Source organism: Gopherus flavomarginatus, chromosome 1 (assembly GCF_025201925.1).
Source record: "Gopherus flavomarginatus isolate rGopFla2 chromosome 1, rGopFla2.mat.asm, whole genome shotgun sequence".
Classification (NCBI taxonomy): domain Eukaryota; kingdom Metazoa; phylum Chordata; order Testudines; family Testudinidae; genus Gopherus; species Gopherus flavomarginatus.
This window is the reverse complement of record NC_066617.1, coordinates 45,541,080-45,562,672: the sequence shown is the minus strand read 5'-3', so window position 1 is coordinate 45,562,672 and position 21,593 is coordinate 45,541,080. Positions and strand designations below refer to the sequence as shown.

Below are 21,593 nucleotides of genomic sequence, written 5' to 3'. Positions count from 1 at the left end.
CCGAATAGTTGGGTACATCACTCATGAAAAGTTGCATGGAGACTTGGTTGTGGAAAGCAAAATATATCAACGAGTGGAGATTGTCCCTCAGTAATTGAGAATTAGGCTGGTTATCCGTTTAGAAAATACAATCCACAAGGAAAGTATGTGTTACTTTCCTGACTGTGCTTATCATCAGCACTCCAGCTCATCTTCTCATGGTATTGTCAACGTCCAGTGATGTATTCTATGTAGAGGTCTCTCAACCATCTGATGGTGTCCAACACCATGAGTTGCCGCATCAGCCGAGCATAGCGTAGACCGATTCTGCATTCTCTCAGCACTCATTCATTACTAGGGTACCATGCACCTAAGGCTCTGACAATCAGTGCATGTGGCTGGACCTGGTAACCCTTAACTCTCAAGGTTTCAGCCAGAAAGGCATATTTCTCTACCTTTCGAGCTCGGGCATCATGGAAGGCCGGGGTCCTGTTATCGAATGGCACTGTGATGTCCACCACGATGATGATCTTCTGGTCCTCGTTGGTGATGACTATGTGCGGTCGCAGTTGGCTGTCGATTCTGGAGATGGCGGAGTTTACGGCAACCTTCCCCACGGGAGGTGGGATGGCTCTGGCCAGGCGATCTTAAATGGTGGTGTGCCTCAGCTGCCAAGCTCTCGAATGGGGCTTGCAGCTACACAGGATGTGGGGTAGCATCTCGTTGGCATGGCTACACTTCCTGCATCGCTTGTCCCGATTCCCATGGCAGACCGCTCCATTCAGTGGGATGCAGTTGAGCCAGGCCCTGTGGATGAACTTCCAATTGGCAAATTGAGTGGAGCTGACCCCAGGGCGGAAGTGGTTGCTGACGTCCCACTTGCACGTCACTTTGAATGCCTTGCCCTAGTCCAGCTTCTGTTTCAGGTTTTCCATGTATTGGCAGCAGGGTCCTCTCCAGTGTGGTTCTAGCTCTCAGAGTGATGATAGTGTGATCTGTATTCTTCACCTGTGGCACCATGACTCCCAGCTCCTGGCATTCATTGCACCAAGTCCAGTGGCAGCCGTTACGCTTTTCCAGTCATCAAGTAGCGTTGCGGGCACGAGTCCAGAGTGAAGCAAAGCCTCCCATCTCTTCAAAAGTCACCTTCCAGCGAGCCGCTCAGGTAGGTGGCAACATCTTGGTTGGAGGGCGTCCTGATGATTTGCATCTTGATGCATCCTGCAGAGCACTCTCCGCAATGTTCCTCACCATGGCGTCCAGGCACGTCAGAAGGTGGAATGCATGAGTGATCACGGCAACATCGATCAGATCACCCATTCTAAGGACGTTGGCCCTGCCCTGCCTGTGCAAGATGTACACCGGTTCATTGCTGGCCCTCTGGGGGAGAAACATCCACTTCTTCACCAGCTGCCAGATGGTGCTGTCTGCCCTGTTCAGAGGTACCTTCGCCACGACAGATCCCCTCAGGACAAATGAGATACGGGGAATCAGGAAGGTGTTCAAGGCATTGATCTTCTGCCATAGTGAGAATAGGAAGGAGTCAATCCTGGCTTCATCTTGTAGGTTCTCTGCGATGGTATCCTCAGGTGTCTGCTGGACATGGACACCCATGGTTGTGCCAAGATGCTGGTACACCTGTCCGTTCTTGAGAACTACAACAATCTTAACATTCCAGTAACTTGGGGAGAGGGGGAGGACCAAACAAACTTGCCATCACCACGTGCATGATGCAAATACACATGCATGTAATCTGTCCTGTTACCTCCACTCCATCTGCCAGCACTGCATCTGTGTTTACTGCAATGATCATATGTTGAAATGTGAAAATTAAATATAATGACTATCTAGAGCAGGGGAGGCCAACCTGTGGCTCCGGAGCCGCATGCAGCTCTTCAGAAGTTAATATGTGGCCCCTTGTATAGGCACCAACCCCAGGGCTGGAGCTACAGGCACCAACTTTCCAATGTGCTGGGGGGTGCTCACTGCTCAACCCCTGGCTCTGCCACAGGGCCTGCCCCCTCTACCGCTTCCCACCCCCTCTCTTGAGCCTGCCAGGCCCTCATTCCTACCCCGCCCCCAGAGCCTCCTGCACACCAGGAACAGCTGATGGGAAGAGAAGGGGAGGCACTGATTGGCGGGGCTGCTGCTGGGTGAGTGGCACTGGGAGCAGGGGGGAGCGAATGGGGGGCTACTGATGTATTACTGTGGCTCTTTGGCAATGTACATTGGTAAATTCTGCTCCTTCTCAGGCTCAGGTTGGCCACCCCGATCTAGTGTAGCGGTTCTCAAACTATTTACCATTGTGGATCGCATATACAGCTCATTCTGTGCTGCGTGGGCTGCATCCACACAATATATACACTACCTGTATGGCCCAGATGATGTCACATGGGCTGCAGTGTGTGCCATTGGGCAGCAACCAGCCTGAGAACCACTGATCAAGAGGCATTCATATAGCTGTGTATTTGTTTGAGCGCCCAATTCCTTAAACCAATACACCTGCACCTCTCTCAACCTAGGGAGCTGCAGCAACCATGCTATGGTGTACCTGGAATGCCCCACCTCCTACCCTGATGGCAGATGCTTAAAAACATGACCGGAAATTTTAGGGCCCAGTAAGTGATTTTCAAATAATTATAGCTTAGTTATACCTAACAGGCATTTCTTCAAACATGTCAAAGTAATGGAGGCCAAAGTCCATGGTACAGTTAAACTTTACAAATTAAGGTGATTTAAAAAGGGTACAAAAATAAGCATCTGAAAAAATTAACACCTTGTTATACATACTTTGATAAATACTTGGATAATTTAAAAAAAGGGGGGAGGATTTAACTAAATTTTTCAAACGAAGGGGAAACAATCTTCAGACAAAAAACATACATAAGAAATAGGTAATCTTTCTAAAAGTTACATGCTTCTGAAAACAGACTCTGTCCTCAAACGCACTCACTCACTCCTTCCCTCTCCTCCACACGCCAATATTATCTGTACAACAGCTTTCTATTAACTTTTGCTTTAAATAGTGAAGCACATTAGAAAGATCTACCTTGTGTAGCTTTTATCATACTGTAATTGATGCCATCATATCTCAGCGAACTGTACCAGACTGAGCTCTGAGTTGTACTAGTAGTTAACAATAAAAGACTTTTATATTACATATAGAACTTCAGGAGACACCTATATTTAGACAAAGGACTTGAAACATCCAAAAGTTAGTCAGTAAGTGATTTAGAGTGAATGACTGATTTCCTCATTATAATAATAATACATTCATTCTTATACAATGCTTTTTCATCTGTAGTTTACAAAAACACATTACCAACAAAGAGGAGGAGTCATTAGTTCCATTTTTCGAGTAGGTTAAGTGACTTGCTCAAGGTTATATTACAGGTCATTGGCAGAGCCAGGAACAGATCCTAGGTCTCCTTACTGTTACTAGAACTTATAAGATCTACTTGTCTGGGAGCAAAATGTACAGCAACCATGGTTTCTGTAAGATACTCTCCACCACCCAATTCACCAAAGTTTAAAAAAAAATAAGTTGTAACTACTTTCAAAGTTTTTTAAAGTCACCACTTTATGGGGCCAATTCCCAAAGGTGTGAACCACCTCACAGGTTTATTTCAATGAGAGTTGTGGGCAGACACAATCACACAGGATCACACAAGTAACCAGAGGAAAAAATATTTCCATCTTCTGAAATAGCTGGGATCTAAACCAGATTTTCAACATAGATTACTATGTTATCTTTATGCTACACATGCAAAAATCCCAGACAATGTAACAACTTGATTTCTACAATTTTTAAATTTGTTTTGTAGTTTTCAATGGCTAATGCATCCATAGTACCATGTTGCCACCTCTGGTGATTTTAATCATTTCACAATATTTGAAGTTTTTCTTAACACTCCAGCTGTGGCACCAAGAGTATTTACATTTTCATTTTAAAGAAGACCCGGATGTTTCTAGTACTCATGGCTGCAGAGAAAAGATTGAAACTATGAAGTGATTGCACCCTACAGGCTCAGAAACCCAAAGACAGAGAAAAAAAGTTCTTCAAAAAATTTCGTAAATCTCATGACTTTCAGGGGCCTGATTCATGATTTCTGAACTCTTGGGGTTGGCAATACTGATACTATAAAGTGAATGCACTAAAACATGAGTAGTACCATCCTTACATATCAACATTTTCCTTCTATTTGAGTCCCTTCTAGACCATGATCCGACTTCCTGCAGCCTTCACTCAGGGCAAACACCCACTGATTTCAGTAGGAGTTTGATCTCAGTATGACTGCATAATCTGGCCTAAGCTCATAAATACAGCTTGTTATTTTTGATTTCCAGGTATTTTCTCAACCTTTGCTACTCTGAAAAACCAACCCAGGAGGAAGAGAAATTCTCCTCTCCTCCATGAAGTGATATTAGCAGAGTAACACAGCAAGTTTCAGACACACCTCAAACTCGTTTGCTTTTTATTTGTGTTTCTTTGTGTTGCTAGGCACTTCATCTGTAAGGAGATCGCAATAAAGGTCCAATATTAATATTTTAACACAATGCATATTTGATATGCCAAACAGTTCCAATAGAAAGACAATATTATGACATTTTTGTACAAGGAAACATCCTCCAGTACCCTGCTATGCGACCTCTGAATATGTAATTCAAAACTTAATGAAGGGATAGAGGACAACTAAGCACAAGCTGGGGGCTCTCTTGAGCAACAGCTTTCAAAATAAATATTTGGCACACACTGTCTGGAGATGTTCATTTATATTTTTAATGAAAGCACAAAAGTCATCCCGTTATCACACAAGCCGTTAAAGGGTACATTCTTTTGCAAGAGTACAATATAGTACCATAAAAACTCTATCTGCCCCTCCACCCAGTCTCCCACACTTATTCTTGGGGACCTAAACTTCCATGTCGATGATCCACCCCAACTTGCACATCTCCTCTAGGGTTACCACCTCTAAAGGTACAAAAATTCCAGACATCCAAACAGTTTCATGCAAGGTATGAAACAACAAATTAAAGGAGGCAGCACTTTTAGTCTCCGGGAATCTCACCAGGTCTAGAAACTGCCTCCAACGTTTCCTCCTCAACTCCTGTGTTTCAGACACCATTGGAAGGAGCTGCTGATCCCCCCACATCAAGCTCCAGCCAGGAAGTTCTGGATAGAAAAGATCCCGCAGTAACATGACCCCTATTCCTCTCTCCTCTCTGCAGCAGCTTCCCTGCCCATTCTCCCTGAAGCACAAATCCTGCCCCAGCATGACAGCTCCTGACCCCTCCCCAGTGGCTGGGAAACTTTTGCTCTGCTGGCTCAGTTTATCAGGCCATGGAGCTCTACTCTCCTTGCCCTCACCTCTTTATGCCTCCTGCACCTGGTTCAACTGTCCCATCCACCAAGAAAGGGCCATTTGCTTGACCTCGCCTTTGTCAAGGTTCCTCCCCCACTCTGCACTTTAGGGTTCTAAGCTTAACTACCAACTTAGATTTGGGTTCGCTGCCACCATCCAGATTCCTGTCTGGAACATCTCCTTTCCTCCCAAAACCTTCCCCTCCCTGGGTAGCCTTGAGAGGCTTTTTCACCAAATTCCTGGTGAACACCGATCCAACCCCTTGGAGCTTAACACAAGGAGAATTTAACCATCCCCCCTCCTTTCCCCCACCAATTCCTGGTGAGTCCAGATCCAATCCCCTTGGATCTTAAAACAAGGAAAAATCAATCAGGTTCTTAAAAAGAAGGCTTTTAATTAAAGAAAGAAAAGGTAAAAATCATCTCTGTAAAATCAGGATGGAAAATACTTTACAGGGTAATCAGATTCATATAGCCCAGAGGAACCCCTTCTAGCCTTAGGTTCAAAGTTACAGCAAACAGAGGTAAAATCCTCTCAGCAAAAAGGAACATTTACAAGTTGAGAAAACAAAAATAAGACCAACAGGATTTGCCTGCCTGTTACTTACAAGTTTGAAATATGAGAGACTGGTTCAGAAAGGTTTGGAGAGCCTGGATTGATGTCCGGTCCCTCTTAGTCCCAAGAGCAAACAACCTCCAAAACAAAGAGCACAAACAAAAGACTTCCCCCTACCAAGATTTGAAAGTATCTTGTCCCCTTATTGGTCCTTTGGGTCAGGTGTCAGCCAGGTTTCCTGAGCTTCTTAACCCTTTACAGGTAAAAGGATTTTGGTGTCTCTGGCCAGGGGGGATTTTATAGCATTGTACACAGGAGGGCTGTTCCCTTCCCTTTATAGTTATGACAGCCTTCATCAAGCACTGCTCTCTCTCTGATTTCTTTCTTGCTGAACTCCTCCTATCCACCCATCATTTAGTGGTCTCATTCAGCACCGCTCACTGACCCCCCTCCTTAAGCCCTTTCACTTGTCCTTTCCATGAACTCCAGTCCACCAGCATTAACGACTTCTCATCTGCTCTCAGCCCTGTCCTCTCTTCCATTGTAATGGTAGTTGATTCTCTTCATGCTTCACTCTCCTTCTCCCTTGATTCTTTTGTCTGTTTCCCCCATAGCAACCACCTGACAACCCCCAGTTCTGCCTTAGCTCCAACATCCATTTTCGCCACTCCAGTTCTCATGCTGTGGAGAACACCTGCTGGAAAACTTACAACCAGAGTGACCTCCTTCCTTACATTCTCGCCTCCTTCCTTCAGTTCTGCCATACTTCTAAATAAACAACCCTACAACTCCAACCTAATCGAACCCCCTGGTTCCAACCCCAGCTGCCTTTTTGCCACCTAGGACAACTCCTCAAACCCTCCCTTCTCTTGCTGATTTCCTCCCAAAGAACACTGACTAAATACCACTTCCCTTCCCCTTGGCTTCCCTTCCCTTTCCCCATCACAGATGTGGATGCTTCTTACTCGCTCTACTCCCCTAACTCTCCCTTTCATCTCTAAGCTTATTGAAGACATTGTTTACAACCACTATCTAAAGTTCCTGTCCTCCAATTCTTGCCTAGACCCTCTCCAATCTGGCTTTCCCCCCTCCTCCCACCCTTCCACTCCACTGAAAACCACTCCTGTCAAAGTCTCTAATGACCTCTTCCTAGCCAAAGCTCAGAACTAATACTCCCTTATTCCCCTTGACCTGTAAGCAACGTGTGAGTCCATCTATCACACTCTTCTTCTGTGACTCTGTCCTTTCCCTGTTCTCCTCCTTCCCCTCCCACTTTCAGTGATGTTTCACATGGCTCTATCCCTGGTCCCCTTCTGTTCCCTCTCTCGGAGTAATCTCATCTATAAGCACAAATTTAACTACCATATCCATGCTGATGAAACACAGATCTATCTCTGTACTCTAGACCTGATTTTCTGTCCAAACTACAAATCTCAGCTTGTCTCTCTTACTCTAGTTCAGGGGTGGGCAAACTACGTCCTGCAGGCCACGTCTGGCATGTCAGACGTTTCAATTCAACCCTGCTCCATACGTGCCATGGCTCCATGAGGCTCCCAGAAGCAGTGGCATGCCTCACCCTCCGGCTCCTATGCCTAGGGGCAGCCAGAGGACTCTGCCCGCTGCCCCCACCCCAGACACCACCCCCACAGCTCCCATTGGTCAGGAACCATGGCCAATGGGATCTGCAGGGGCGGTACCAGTGGACGGTGCAGCAGCATGCAGCACTGCCTGGCCACACTCCCACATAGGAGCCAGAGAGGGGATATGCCGCTGTTTCAGGTAAGCGCTGCTGGGAGCCTGCACCTCTGACCTCCTCTCACACTCCAAACCCCTGCCCTAGCCCAGCCCTGATCCCCCTCCCACCCTTCAAACCCATCGGTCCTAGTCCAGAGCACCCTTCTGCACCCTTCATCCCCAGCCCCACCCCAGAGCCCGCACCCCCAGCCCAAGCCCAATTTTGTCAGCATTCATGGCCTGTCACACAATTTCCATATCCAGATGTGACCCACGGGCCAAAAAGTTTGCCCACCCCTGATCTAGTTGATGTCTAGCCATCAGCTCTAGTTCAACATGACTAAAACTAATCTTTTCACCCAGGCCCACCCCTCTCCTCCTTTCTTGATCACTGAGGACAACACAAGCATCTGCCTATCACTCAGGCCCACAACTTGGGCATTATCTTCAACTTAGATGTCTCTCTAGTCTAGAGCCTCACATCCAGGCTAGGTCCAAATCTTGCAGACTGTGTCTGCGTAACATCTCTAAAACACGACTTTTCCTATCCATTCACACAGCTAAAACTTTAATCCAGGCGGTCATCTCAAATCTCAATTATTGCTATATCCTTCTCTGTGGCCTTGATAAATGCAACCTTGCCCTGCTCATACCCATTCAGAATGGTGTTGCTAGGATCATTTTCCTTGCACATCACTTTGACCATGTCAGCCTTTGGATCCCTCTTCTGTTTCCCCATTTTCTATGACATCAAGCAAATTGCTTGTCTTCACTTTCAAAGCCTTTCATGACCTATGCCCACCCTAATATCATCTCATAATCACCATAATGATAAAAAGGTGTATTACTGTTGTCATAAACAGATAAGTAAGAGTTAATAGAACAGAAGTACTTCATATCTCTTTTGCCTGTAAAGGGTTAACAAGATCAGTGAGCCTGGCTGTCACCTGACCAGAGGACCAATCAGGGGACAGGATACTTTCAAATCTTGAGGGAGGGAAGTTTTTGTGTGTGCTGTTAGAATTTGGTGGTTGTTCTCTCCAGGTTCTGAGAGTGACCAGATGTGCAACCAGGTTTCTCTCCAATCTCTCTGATACAGTCTTTTATATGTCCAGAATAGTAAGTACTAGGTAGATAAAGCAAGTTAGGCTTATGTTTGCTTTCTTTATTTGCAAATGTGTATTTGGCTGGAAGGAGTTCAAATGTGTATTTGGCTGGAAGGATTTTAATTTGTACTTATATACTTAGGCTGGGAGGGTATTCCCAGTGTCTATAGCTGAAAGACCCTGTACCTTTAAATTTACAAAGATAATTTTTTACTGTTTTTCTCTCTTTAATTAAAAGTTTCTTGTTTAAGAACCTGATTGTTTTTTCATTCTGGTGAGACCCCAGGGGACTGGGCCTGGATTCACCAGGGAATTGGTGGGGAGAAAGGAGGGAAGGGGGAGAGAGAGGCTAATTTCTCTCTGTGTTAGGATTACTGTCTCTCTCAGGGAGAGTCTGGGAGCGAGAGAGAGAAGGAGGGGGAAGGTGCATTTTCCTCTTTGTTTACGGTTCAAGGAGTTTGAATCACAGTGATCTTCCAGGGTAACCCAGGGAGGGGAAGCCTGGGAGAGGCAATGGTGGGGGAAAGGGTTTACTTTCCTTGTGGTAAGAACCAGAGGGTCTGGGTCCTGGGGTTCCTTGGGCAAGGTCTTGGGGGGACCAGAGTGTACCAGGCACTGGAATTCCTGGTTGGTGGCAGCGCTACAGGTTCTAAGCTGGTAATTAAGCTTAGAGGAATTCATGCTGGTACCCCATCTTTTGGACGCTAAGGTTCAGAGGGGGGAATTGTACCATGACAACTGTATTCACTGACCTCACTTTTTTGGTAAGGGAATGTCATGGAGTCTGATCTAAATTCCATTGACTTCAATGGAAAGACTCTTAAGTACAGACAATGAATTTTCAAGAAAAAAAAGATGCAAACAAAATAGTGCAAAAGGTTTTGCACAATTTCCCTGGTGATTTTTTTTTAAATCAACATTATTTATTACAAACTTAAAATTCAGTAACTGTAGTTTAGCTTCTGATAGCCCCGCCAACAAATTCTCATTCTGGCCCCAATTCAGCAAAGCACTTGTGTGTAAGTCCAAGAATATACTTAAGTAGTCATGCTTAAAGTTAAGCATTCACTTAAATTCTTTGCTGAACTGGATCTCTTACAGTTAGGGTGACCAGACAGCAAGTGTGAAAAATGGGGACAGGGTGGGGGATAATAGGAGCCTATATAAGAAAAAGCCACAAATATCAGGACTGTCCCTATAAAATCGGGACATCTGGTCACCCTACTTACAGTTATAACACAAATAGCAGGACTTAAAAACTCTACTTGCCCAGAGTATGTAATAAGCTCTTTCACACAAGTGCCATCAACTTCAACAGAATCTAAACTCTCTCTTTTTAAGTCTCTAGTCCTTATAACTACCAAAACAATCTTCAGACTGAACTTGGGCATAAACTGATGCAATCTAGTGCACTGGATGCAACTCGACTGCCTGTAATGCGCCTCACACTTCTCCCCAAACTACATCAGAAAGAAAACTAACCAGAGTTTTGTCCTTTTTCACAGCTGTTGTTCAGGACACTGGGAATAAGTGAGAATGACAAGAATTTGGTCAATTTCAATATGGTGTTAGCATTTCCAGGCAGAAATAGGCACTAGAGCTAGACACCAGAGATGACTACCCAAAACACATTGAGGGAAAGGTAGTTCAGCACAGACACCTTCACACAATAGCCAGAAAACCCAGATAAGGTTGGAATAGTAGACTCAAGCCCATCACAGCAACCAGGAAACTTTGGGAAGGGTCACATTGCAAAGCCTCTGCCCTCATTTCCTTCTAGCAACAAGAGACTATGTGGGAACCAGAGAGCAAGGAGAGAGAATACTCTTTTCTCTTCCAGAAGCCAGAGCTGGGCAGTGGGCTAAAAATCTGTTAAACACACTAGCCTGAGCTTCATATTAATGAATAAGAGTCCCAGAACAGAGCCAACAGACAGCATCAAGCACTCTCCTTCTATTCATTAGAGGAGTCCTTTGACTTCACATCTGTGTGCTTTCCCTGGGCAGCACTTTCCTCCCATCCCCAAATATTTTTTTAATCAGCATATGGAGAGGAGACAGACCAAGCAGGAGAGAAAGATGATTTAAGTTAGAAAATAAAGATATTGCAGAAAGAAGTGGAAGATGAAAAGGGAGAAAATAGAGGCAAACAAGGTAGAGAGCACAATATGTCTGGAGGGGGAGAGAAATAGTGAGGAACCATACATTGAAGGAAACTCAGGAAGAGATATATACTATGAGTAGGACTTCTGTTTTTCAAAGTTTATTTTTAGCAATTTTTGAGTTTTATATAGATGTCCAAAAATCATGGTTTTTCAGGGTTCACTGTCTCTACTGTAATGAGTAACATGTACTATACACATTACAATATATACTACTGTAATCTCTAACGCACTTTAACGAAGCACTGTTTCAGGCAGCACTATGTTAAAGCACACTAGGCAACACTTTGTAGGCCCTGGTGGTGCGCACTTCGACAAATTAATGAGCAACATGTTAGTATGCTTTAGAAATCACCCCCTGTAGTCCGCATTACTGCTCTGTGTAGACAAGCCCTTAGGTACAAGTTTATTGGATAAACAATTTTAATTGTTTCTGTATTGTGGGTGCTTTATCAGCGTTATCAGTTAAAATAAAAAATCAGAACCCTAAGTATGATGATCTATTATGGAAGAATGGAGTGAAATCGGGAAGGGGAAAGAGGCATACCAAAAGATAGGGAGATGGAGGGATGACTGGCTAGTATTCACCAAAATATATTAGTCACGATTTTTTTTTAAGAGTTAGTCAAATATTATCCAGCAAATATAACATTCAATAAATACAAGTGAAATTTGTTAAATGACATTCAACAAATGGATTTTTGCTGCATTGGTTGACAACAGTGTACAACTAAATACAGTACACAAATGTTTTAGTTGTTTAAATTGCAAGAGGTTTGGATGGAGCGGGAGCAGTTGTGTCATAGCAGGTATTTCCCACACACACACACACTTTTTTGAGTCCTGTCAAAGGACTCCTGGAAGTGGGTGAGGGGAACAGAACACCGCACCCATGCTTCCCCAAGCATCAGGTAGCCTGCTGTGGCAGGAAAGAAAGCACGCACAACAAGAGAAGGGCAGGAATAATTTTCTGAATATGGGAAAAGAGCGAAGCAGCTAGCCAGTTCCCTCCCACTAGCCCTGCAGAGACTGTGACAGTTACTGGGCTCCCATGCTGTCTTCCTGACAAGTGCTTTGATCAGCCACCTGTAGAAAACCTGTGAAGTTCTCTTCTCTCCCCTCCCAGCCCCACTCAGAACAGGGTGTTAACCAAAGCAAACAGAGCTGATGAGATTTTTTCCAAAACTGGGAGAGGGGAGAGGGAAGTGAGGGGTAAACTAACAAAACCACAGAGGTTTTATTAAACATAAAAAGGCAGAAATTGGCCTAAATAAAAAGTTTGCAATCATGCAAGTAAAACATGTAATTGTTGCCAATCTTCTAGCTAGCCAGGACTGTCACTCTTTGCGTCTGATAAAAGCAAATGCATTGCTAAGGTTTCAGCACCTTAGACTATTCTACAAAGCCTGGAAATCATCAAAATATAACACCAAAACCAAACTTAAGATTTATCAGAGCTGAGTACATTTAACACTACTTTATAGGGCAGAAGCTGGGAAATGACAAAATACAAAATGTCCAAACTGTCTTTGTTCCATACAACCTACCTCAGAAAAATCTTTCTTATCTTTTGGCCTAGAAGAATTTCAAACCAGGACTTATTCACATAGTGCAGCCAAGACGATATAAACACCATCATTACCAGGAGGCGCTGGAGATGAGTTGGCCATCTGCTTCGGATGGAAACTGATTTGATCACCAGAGTAGCAATAAGATGGACACCCGAAGGCAAGCAAAAACGAGGATGCCCAAAAACAACATGGCAAAGAGCTGTGGAAGCCAACCTGAAAAACCTGGAGCACAGTTGGGGAACCATTGAAAGCCTTGCCAGAAACATACAGGTGCAGAGGAGCTTCGTTGCTGCCTTAAGCACCAGAGGCATAATGGGTGCTAACTAGACTTATAAACTTTTGACCAAGCCACATCTGATTGAGGCTGAGTTGGATAAACAAGACAGCACTTTTAACTGACAAAGTTCTGCTTTAATTGCCATTTTCTGAAATGGTGCTGGACACTGTCACTGGCTATAAAACAGCTTTCAATATCTCTTCAATCTCATCCATGGCCAACACCCATCACCCTCAATGGGTAATTTTACTAGCACAGACAAGTCTAAGGTAAAAAAATCTAAAACCCCAAAGCCTTTCCTGATGGACAAAAAGGGTGAATTTTTTCAATGATGTTAGCACAACACAATTGAATAGCCTTTTAAACACATGTGAAGCTGTCTTAAGCCACATCTTTGGCATTCACAGGGCTTATCAAATCATGGCATGCTAACTGGATCTAAGAGAACTGAAAGTAAAACAAACACTTTGCCCATCAAGACAAGGCCTTAGGTTGCTTGTAAAGGATAAGCCTGAGTTTCATCAGAAAAAAAAAGACATGGTGGAAAATCATTTTAAGGGTTGTAATTTGGGAGTGTTAGCTCTCCCCGAGGGTATGAGGGGAGAAGATCAATGTTCCATTTTACCTCTCTTGATAGAAATCATTTCTGATTAAGTTTGATCTGCCTTGGCAGGAAGCATGAGAATTCTTTTTCAATGTACTTCTTCCTCTGAAATACCCCCTGAATCTTCATCAGAATTGGCTTTTTGGGGTACTTCCACATTTACCTTTACTTTGGTTTGAGATCATCGTATGAAGGAGGACTGGAAGCATCCAGGAGATAGTTTGTATCAGGAGAAGAAAAACAAATGTACACCTCTACCTCGATATAACACGAATTCAAATATAAACACAGTAAAGCAGTGCTCTGGGGGGGGTGGGCCTGGGCACTCCGGCAGATCAAAGCGAGTTCGATATAATGCGGTTTCACCTATAATGCAATAAGATTTTTTGGCTCCCGAGGACAGCATTCTATCAGGATAGAGGTGTATTTCCAGATATTGCTTGGACAAAACAGGCCTAAAAGAAACATCTGACAATACAATCTGTTCCCTGGGGATTGACACCATGGTTTTGTTTCTTGCTAAATTTTTCCTGATAGTTGCTCGGAAGTTATTATTATTATAACTTATGATCAACTTGTCTATCATCGATAAAATCCCAGAAAAATGGGAAAAAAAAACAGGCGAAAGGAAGCTTGTGGGATTCAGATGAAAATGAATTACTGAATTCCATTATTCCCAGCTTTGAGTAGTAATGCTTCTGATGTACTCACTTGTGGGTTTGTTTGGTTATATCCCCATCCTCCTATTTTTAAGTGAAAAATATGAAATGTCAGTCGTTTACTACTTTAAACAGTTTTTTCTTTTTGCTTCTTCTGATTCAGATGTTAGACTAATTTAGTTATGGTCTTAAACAGCCAGCTAAATTAGTGTCCATTCTTTTTAATCAGTTAAAAGGCATAGTTTAAATATTAACTCTTGGTGGTGTTTGACTTCATATTGTGCTTGGGAATATTTCTCTTTGGTTTTTTATTGGATTTATTTTTAAATTCTTCCCCCATCCTTGGATTTCTACTGTATGTACATGTTGATTATTAAAGTAAAATTATAAATATGGAGGGAAAAAGCAGTCGTTTGATATCCTTTCAGGCACTGAATTTTAACACTTTATTGTCCTCTGTTTACTCAGGAACCCTCCTCCTGATGTGTCACCCAGAGAACATTCCTCTGGCATGTAGTCCATGAGTAAAACTGAGCACTATAATTGTCACAATCTTTCCTCACTCAAGTGGTTCAATGCATGCTCACAAACAAAATTCTTTCCAGACTGAAAACAGTTTACAGAACAATTCATTTCCGTTTACAAACTTTATTCTACAAGCTTTCCAAATATAAACTGAATCAGCTGTATTTTGGGGGGTGGAGGTGAGAAGAAAAACAACAGCATATACTTCATTGGATTCTCAGGAACAAAGAACAAAATCATAACTTGTTTTAGACTAGGCTTTATTGCTCATAGAAAATAGAATGCCATCCTCAGTACACTGGTGACATTAACATTCCAAAACATCTGGAGAAGTATGTGGTTGAACGTTTGCAAAAATATCCACTGGAATGATGGTCTTCTGGATAAGGCACTGCACTGATACTCAGGAGGCCTAGATTCAATTCTGGCTCTGCTGAAGACTGCGTGTCAACTTGAGGAAAATCACTTAGCCTCTCTGTTCTTCAGCTGCACATCTGTAAAGTGAAGGTAATAATCCTGCCCTCCCTCACAGGGGAGTTGGGAGAGAATAAATCTACAAATACTTGCAGATGCTCTGATGCTACAACACTGTTAAGTACAATGATAGACAACAATGGACTGCAGCAACCACTGCTGCATCTTTTCATTGTTTCATTTCCTCTTCCACAATAAATGTTGAGAGATCTACTGTGAAGTTTATTTGGAAGGTTTTTCATCACTCAGCATGTACATTCACATGAGAGAATATCTATGGAGTACAGCACTTCCAGCAAAAGGAGGCACCCTGCCATGAACCCTTGAGGACTTCCTACCTGTCTGTGCTAGACAGACTCCAATTTAATGCTTAAGACAGCCATTTTAACACATTTGATCATTGTTTTAACTTTTGTCTCAAGCAAAAGATAATGGTAGGATTCCACCTAGAGCCAGATTTCACAGGAATATTTTTAGTTATGCATAATCCTGTAGATTAATTTTAACATCTATTTAACAACTATTTTTCTTACATAGCTTGTGCTTAAATAAAATTAAGGGATAAATTTCAGTGAATTATATAGTCAAAAACAGGTTATTGGATTAGGTGAACCACTAATCTGGTCCAATATGGCAGTTCTTATATAAAATACTCTAATATTTGTTATTACTTCTTGTTTCCTGAGCTTCATGAATGAGCTGAATACATTTCTTGTTGTACAGGGGGAAGCAGAGTAAATGCTAAATCACAGTTTAAAAACGTTTACATTCATTAATACAACTCAGCCTATAAAATTAAGTATTGTGGTCTATCATAGAGACCAATGCATTGGTTTTAAAAGAAATAAACCATCTCCTCACAGATATTGTTTCTGTTCAGACTGAGGTTGTAGTTTAATATGTGGTTTCCATCATGTTCCCTACTGGATAATATATTCTATGTAACAAAAAGCATCAGTCTGGCACATCTTGCAGTATTTGCTCAGCAACAAAGTAATACTGAACTAGCAGAAAAAATAAATGATCAAAGCCTAATAAATTATCTAACCTCTTTTTAGTTTATCAGCAAGACTACTAGACGCCTGCAAGCAAAAACATCACTGATAGTGCACAGCATCAAGAGATCTGGTCTTTGGGAAGACTGAGATAATGTCGGAATTTGGAGTATTTCCACATGTAGGTCACTGGTTCAAATACTTCCCAATCATTAGTGACAACCAGTGGATACCATATAAACTATTTAGTGGGCTATGTTAAACACCACAATACAGTGGTCTCAGTCCAGTTTCCTGTGAAAAGGACTGCAGAAATTATCATTACAAGTGACATTAAACATCTGTATAACAGACTTCAAGGATTAAATAGATGTGAATAAGATATTTTAACCCTTCAATGTGGTAGGACAAAAGGCTGGTCTTGCAGTTGAGGAACTGTACCGGGACTTGAAAGATCTTAGTTCATTTTTCAACTGCACCACAGATTTCCTGTCTCACCTTAGGCATGTCACTTAGATTATCTGTGCCAATTTGTAATGGGGATGATACCTGTTTCGATCACAATTGTTCCTTCTAACCTTAAAATAATCTATGAACCTCTTAGTCAGGATTGATGCACATTGGCAGGATCTTGCACACTTGCTACCCAGAACATACCAGTTGTAGAGCTTTCCACAAGCATGATGTTCACTTTTTAAAATGTTTTTTTTAATTTCAGATACCCCATTATTTAAGACCTATGAGGCCAGAAGTCAGAAAATCCTCAAAATGTGATAAGGGAATTTAAGACAGAGCCATGCATCTAGAAGTAAGCTTCCTGAGGCAATTTACCTTAGAAAGAGATTACTTAACACATTATCAAGAAAAAAGCATGTTACAGAAGGGGTATGAAGAGGGGGTAGGGGATAGAGAAATAGTAAGGTAAGCAAACCCCTACCTATTGTTAACAAGTATGATTAATTAGCTTGTGTACCAGGAGAAGACAAGAACACAGACAGCAGGAGCTGTCTATAGTAGTTAGCCTCACACATAAAAAAGCAGCCCAACATACTATATAATCCAAACAACAAAATATGTAGTAGATCAATGAGATTTTCATATAGGTTATCCGATACTCTGTTTTTAAAATGACAACATTCCTATTTGTCTATTGGCTCTGATTAATATGAGTTATCAAGATCCACAGAGTTCAAGAAGATATTTCTGTACTTGACAATTAAACCTCTAAACATTTTGCAGACAAAAAATAAAAGCTAAGAAAATTATCAAGATCTAAATGATCTTTGAGCAGTTATTATATAAAGAGTAAAGTTTATACATATGAAGTTTTAAAAAGCTAATTCTGAAATAGACAAAGATTCAGATTATTTCAAATTATGGGTTTTGTTTGTGGCAGGGTCGATGATTTTCATGTTTGGAAAACACCTAGAACACTGTAGTTCCTACTACAATCTAAGTAATGAATGAAAATTTGAATGATTTAAATAGATTTGCAATTTGAAATTACAGAGTGTATGGCTAAATCTTAAATTAATCCCTGGTACAAAGTGGGATATTGCTGTCTGTTAAATTCCAGACAACACTGTAAATGATCACGAGGCATGTACTGAAAACAGGTGTGTTTACAATTCAGACAATTCCTGGTAAATAAAACAAACATTCTAGCCGAGCAGCTGAAGCTTAACAGAACTACAGTACTTAAGTATGTTTCATTTATAGATTATTATAACAACAACATCTGATTGTTAGAAGTAAGAAACTGTTACGGACACTGAAAAATGACATGTTTTTCTTTCGTACAAAAGCACTAGGTTTTTCAGACTGATTAAAAACATAGAACACTCTAGTTCCATAGTTAAATTCTTAAAGCAAATGAAAATTTGTCCCATTTGAATTACCGTACAGCAAATGTCATGTGTCACTTAGAAGTGAAAATTGCAGGTAGTAGCATTTGATTTGAGGTGAGATGTCAGACTGGGTGATTTATAGCTCAATGGCTAAACATTAAAATAGCAAGTGTCATACTTTTTTTACATTGGGTGCAACACCAGTATAGGGCCCTATACTGATCTCGGAAATGCTCAAGATCCTCTTTCACACACCTTTAGAAACATCATGTACACGGTACTACCTTGGAGCATACCATCAAAATACTTAATGAATTTAAAGTTTGTAGTCAATAGCAGCAGATAGGTGCTTAGCATTTTGGAAAAATCAGGCCATTGATTTAGGTCCTAAATATAGATTTGGGAACCTAACTATAGGCACTTGTTTATGAAAAATCTTGATCAGGGGTTTCTCTGTTTAAATAAGTAAGATGCAATAAAAGAATTACTATTCTGTTGCTGTTACTATCATCACATTACATTAGTGCAGGGGCAGGCAACCTGCAGCACACGAGCTGATTTTCAGTGGCACTCACACTACCCAGGTCCTGGCCACCGGTCGGGGGGGGGGGGAGCCCTCTGCATTTTAATTTAATTTTAAATGAATCTTCTTAAACATTTTAAAAACCTTATTTACTTTACATACAACAATAGTTTAGTTATATATTATAGATTTATAGAAAGAGACATTCTAAAAATGTTAAAATGAATTACTGGCACGCGAAACCTTAAATTAGAGTGACTAAATGAAGACTCGGCACACCACTTCTGAAAGGCTGCCGACCCCTGCATTAGTGTCTACTGGATTTTTGTGACAATGTGCCATCATCTATACCAGTCACATTCAGGCTGGCACCCTACATGTCCCCAAAACAGTAAACCCTTAAACTAACAGTTTACTAGTCTTCACAGCATCAAACCAAGCAGAATTCAATCCATTTTGTGAATTAAAAATAAATACATTCTGAAATACAAGATTTGAATCCATGTAAAAGTCAGTACCCAGACAATTCTCTTTCCCAATAGCCTTTATGTATTCAAAAAGATCAGCAGTCAGAATAAGTAGTATTCTCTCTGGAGATTGAACTTTAAAAAATTCTCTGCATTAGGCTCTAGAGCAGTCACTAATAGAAGTGTGTTTAGTGTCCTTCTAGAAATTGATTATGCGATATTTACAGAACCAAGTACAAAATGAAAAGATTACAAATTTTAAAATAAAAATACTCAGTTATTGAAAAGTTTAAGCTACTGAAAAATCTAAAAGCACAGAGTAACACACTCTGACTTGGGAGCCTGCCCCAAATATATTGCACAGCAAATGAAACTTTGCTCTACCTTTAATAAAAGGCAAACAACCACGTTATTGGTTCCCTGAGCTGTTAAGACACTGTTTCTCCTTATCTGGAGTCTGCATTTAGTAATAATCACTGAAACAAAATAGATGGATTGTATCATTTACCAAAGAATTCTCCTTTGTATTATATCCATGATTTAGCTTTAGATGTATTTGGTCAGCACATTATTTTTTGCATGAAATACCTTTCAGAGTTTAATGTCATTTTAACATCTGATTTGCCATGGATCATACCCTGCTGGATCAGTACTTCTAACAAGTATTCCATTATTTATTTTTTACTATATGCCCATATTTGACAATAAAGGTAGATCCGAGATGCCTATATTTGACAATAGAGGCAGATTTAACTGTCATCCTGAAAATTTATAATTTGTAAAGAAATTTTCTTCTGCTCATTTCTACATGCCACTAGTGCCATGCTGATTTTAAAAATGCACTGGGACCTACTTTAGTGAGTATCTGCTGCTAAAATAATCCTGTTAACACCAACATAAAATACAAGAAATTGATTAATTTTCAGAGATGTTTCTGCAAACGGAATCATTCTGTTGAACAACTGCATTTTCTTCCTCCCAAACGTTCAGAGGCTCATTAAACAAACGCCTATTAAAGAGATCAACCTGTTGAAAGAACCAGAGAGGTGCCCAGCCTAGAATATGGTAGTGTCTGAACAGGCTTTGCTAGGGAGCTGGAAATTACTCTCAGCAGTGCGGTGTGACCCACTGACACAAAAACACTTCACTACTGAACCGATCAATGCAGAGACTCGGATGAAAGGTGGGCAGACGATGGCCCACAATCCCGGTCTCGGGCGTGCTCAGAAGAAGTTACGGGCGATTTAATACTTTATGGCACTTCAGAGACGTGCAGCGGGATCCCGGGGATTGCACCCGGACTGAGCAGGCACGCCTGGCTCAGGCTGCCAGTAGCGATCAGCTGCTGCTGCGGCCACCGAGATGGGGGTCGCACTGCAGAAAACAAACCCCAAGCTCGCGGACCATGCAGCGGAGATGGAGCAGGAGCGGAGCGGGCAGTGCCCGGCGGCCAGGCGAGAAAGGGAGGGTGGGTGCTGGTGGGACCGGTGCCTGCGGCGACTCACCTTCTGCTGCCTGCGGGCCATGTCGGTGGGCTGCTTGGCGTTGAACGGGTACGCGATGCACCTCACTATGAACACATACAGCTGCAGCCGGAGCCGCTTCTCCCTCTCCTCTTTCTGCAGCCTCTCCTGCTCCTCCCGGCCCTCGCTCAGCACCGAGGGGCTGGGGCTCGCCGGTCTGGCGGGGCCGCTACCCTGGCGCCCCGGCTCCCTCGCGCGGGGCTCCCGCTTAGCAGTCGGCAGGACTCGCGGCGAGCTGCCGCTGCAGCCCCCGGGCGCCACCAGCAGCACCTCCCCCTTCTCCTCTTCCAGCACCTCGTCGGACTCCTCTTCGCTGGAGGACGGGTCCAGCATGGTGCCGGCGGGCGCGGAGCAAAAGGGAAAGCGGCGCGCACCTTTCCGGACACGTCGAGTTCTACACACCGACTAGTTCCTACCCGCGGCAGCCGCCAGGGAGGGGGCGGGGCCTGGGAAGGGGGTCGAGCTTGGGTTGCCTTGGGAATTGCTCCGGACGGCTCCTATCAGGGCCCCGGCCAGCCTGTCACTTCTCCCCGAGCGACGGGGACGGGCTCCGCCCCCGGCGGCTGCCGCGCAGCGCAGGTGGGGAACCTGTAGCGCCCACTACAAGCAACACGTGGAACGGAACCTTAATGGGGCGCGGCGCGCTCCGCCCGCCCCGCTGCCTGGCCCGCCCAAGCGCGTCTGGCTCCTACTGGGAAACCAAAACAGAGGAAAGCTGCCGCCACCTGGATCCTGCTGAGGTTGGGTCCCGCCACTAAAGAAGCGTCGCCGCTCCCATTGCACCACGAAAAACCCTGCCACAAAACAGAGATCGAGCCAACTTTTGCCTTCCCCCAGGTCCGCTGACTGAGTAGAGAATGCCGCCGCTCCTGCTCCGCCAGAAAACAGAAATCCCAACCCTGATGCATCTTTGCACAACAGTCCCACCAAATCCCGGATCCAGCACCGGGATGCAGTTTAGTGTTGCCACTTTTCGGGGGGAGGGGGAAATTGGGAACAACTTAATTGGTAGCATGGAAAAAAATATGCACTTTGGTTAATACGATAATTTGCATGTAAGCAGAAGTGTAACGGGGTTTTGTTTGTTTTTAAATGTGTGGATCTAGCGGTGGTGAATGAATCCATTTGAACTTCCCAGATGAATGACATTTCCTCTTTAGTATCAGAGGGGTAGGCGTGTTTGTCTGGATCCGTAAAAAGCAACAGAGTCTTGTGGCACCTTGTAGACTA

At 43.0% G+C, this 21,593-nt stretch overlaps 1 protein-coding gene across 14 annotated transcripts in view; it reads right to left on the bottom strand.

Moving 5' to 3' along the window:
• CADPS2 (calcium dependent secretion activator 2) overlaps nt 1-20,778 on the bottom strand; it is a 591,588-nt gene extending 570,810 nt beyond the window's left edge. For all 14 annotated transcript variants that reach the window (XM_050936075.1, XM_050936080.1, XM_050936079.1 and 11 more), the window contains exon 1: nt 20,346-20,778. In XM_050936075.1, coding sequence (XP_050792032.1) covers nt 20,346-20,696 — 351 coding nt within the window. In that variant the 5' untranslated portion in view covers nt 20,697-20,778. The remainder of the gene's footprint in view (nt 1-20,345) is intronic.
• Nucleotides 20,779-21,593: the final 815 nt, after the last annotated feature.